The sequence below is a fragment of the Artemia sp. Qi Xiang Cuo genome, chromosome 3 (assembly GCF_049724085.1).
Source record: "Artemia sp. Qi Xiang Cuo chromosome 3, ASM4972408v1, whole genome shotgun sequence".
NCBI lineage: Eukaryota > Metazoa > Arthropoda > Branchiopoda > Anostraca > Artemiidae > Artemia > Artemia sp. Qi Xiang Cuo.
The window spans coordinates 18919989-18921992 of NC_142796.1; the positions used below are offsets into that span (position 1 = coordinate 18919989).

General features: G+C 49.1%; 1 protein-coding gene across 1 annotated transcript; it reads right to left on the reverse strand.

Annotated features, from left to right (window-relative positions):
• Window positions 1-610: 610 nt before the first annotated feature.
• LOC148953837 (protein CFDP2-like) lies at window positions 611-1387 on the reverse strand. The gene has a single exon (XM_089085920.1). The coding sequence runs from the start codon at window positions 1385-1387 to the stop codon at window positions 611-613; it is 777 nt and encodes a 258-aa protein (XP_088942046.1).
• Window positions 1388-2004: the final 617 nt, after the last annotated feature.

Consider the following 2004-nt stretch of genomic DNA (forward strand, 5'->3'; position numbering starts at 1 on the left):
CGATCAGGGAGATACCTCTATAGTTTCCGCAAATGGCCTTATCTCCTTTTTTGTATAGCGGAACGAGGACTGATACTTTCCAGTCTTTTGGGAAGGTCTTCGTCGTCCACACCTGGACAAAAAGGTCGGTTAGGTGGCATAGTAGAGTTGGTGAGGCCTTGAACATTTCAGAAGGGATCCCATCCTCTCCAGGAGTTTTATTGTTTTTCATGCACTTCAGCGCTTTTTGTACGTCCGCAATACTTGGCGGATCGAGGTTTACTGTGTAGGGCTCTCTAGCAGCACTTGAGAAGGCAGGTAGATCGCACGGGGGTTTGACAGGGGTCAGTAGCTCAGAAAAATGCTCTTGCCAGCGTTCCATGCGTCCTTCTTCTGTTCGGATGAGTTCTCCGGACTTATCTTTCAGTATGTCAACCGTTACAGGAGCTTATCCAGTCGCTTCTTTAAGTAGTTTGAACATTTTCCTGCTGTTGTGGCTCCTGGACGCTTGTTACAACTCATTAGCCAGATCAGACCAGTATTGTTCTCTGTCCCGTTTCAGTGACTGTTTAACTGCTTTGCGGGCTACTTTTAAGGGTTCTTTTGCACCTCCCACGAGGGGTCGCTTCTTCTAAACTAGTTCTATGGTGTGGTCAGAGATCCAGGCTCGCTGTTTTCGTTTTGTGTGGCCAAGCACCTCCTCAGCTACGTCCTGTGTCGCAATTTTTATCTGTGCCCATTCTTCATCCACGAGTGAGAGACGATTCAAGGCATTGAACCGGTTGCTTAGCTTTAACTCAAAGTCGGCTTTGATTTCCGGGCATCTTAGTTTCGAAACATCGAAGCGCTTTCCTTCCGTCTGTCGCTTTTGTCTACTAAGGCGGTGACGGACTTTGCAAGTGAGGAGATAGTGGTCGGATCCATTTAAAGATCCTGTGTCTGCTCCTCTGTATACCCGGGCATTTGTGCAGGAGCTCCTCCATCTTCTGCTGACTAAGATGTGGTCGATCTGGGCTGTTGTTACGCCGTCGTTCGAACGCCATGTAACGAGGTGGAGTCTCTTGTGCTCAAAGAGAGTGTTTGTGACGCATAGGTTGTTGTATCTGGCAAGCTTTAAGAGCCTTTCTCCATTGATGCATCTGTCACCAACGGTGTGGCGGCCAATAACTGCTGCTGTTTCGGGGTCTACTTTGCCAAGCCGGGTGTTCCAGTCTCTAGCTGCATAGAGTATGTCACACCTTGGTGTCTTGTCAATGATTCGTTTTAGGTCATAATAAAAGGCATCTTTGACCGCGTCACTACTGTCCATTATCGGAGCGTACACGGCGATTATGGTTGTTTGGCTAATTTGGCCTCTCAGTCTGATCATGGCGATCCTTGGTGCACTGGCTCCCAGAAGAAGATACATGACGCAGTAGGACTATCTAATAGGAACCCAACTCTTTTCTGGCCGCAACCATCATTGGGACCCTAGTTAGAGAACTGGAATGCGTCAGATTCGGAAACGGTAAATTCTTTGGACAGAACATCATTAAGTCTCGTTTCTGATGGACAACAAATGTTGATTTTGTATTTCTGCAGCTCCCTTGCAAGGAGTAGTTGCGTTGATTCCAGCTTGCAGCTGCGAACATTCCACGTGCCAATATTCAGATGTTTTCTTGATCGGGCGGCTTGCATTCTTGTCGGGCCAGGCACTACCCTGACCTGGTCCGCGTCGGCTACCGCGAACACCGTAATAGTAGTATCTCTCTGCATTTGATCTTCAACATCCATTGGTGTTTCATAGGAATTGGCTTGACCAACGACTCCCCAGACCCTTGGCGCCCCGTTGCTTTAGCCATTCTATTTGTCGGGCTAGGCTACTAATAGAATGTTACACCACTCCACCGCTGTGAGGTACAATTTAGGGCTCTCCTCCTGGCTCGCTAGGGACGGGGGCGTGAATCCTCGCTCCGAGGCCCCAACCATAGCTTGGGAGCACTCGTGCTTATCAGGCCCTGATTCCCACCTAGGAGGTCGGGAGGT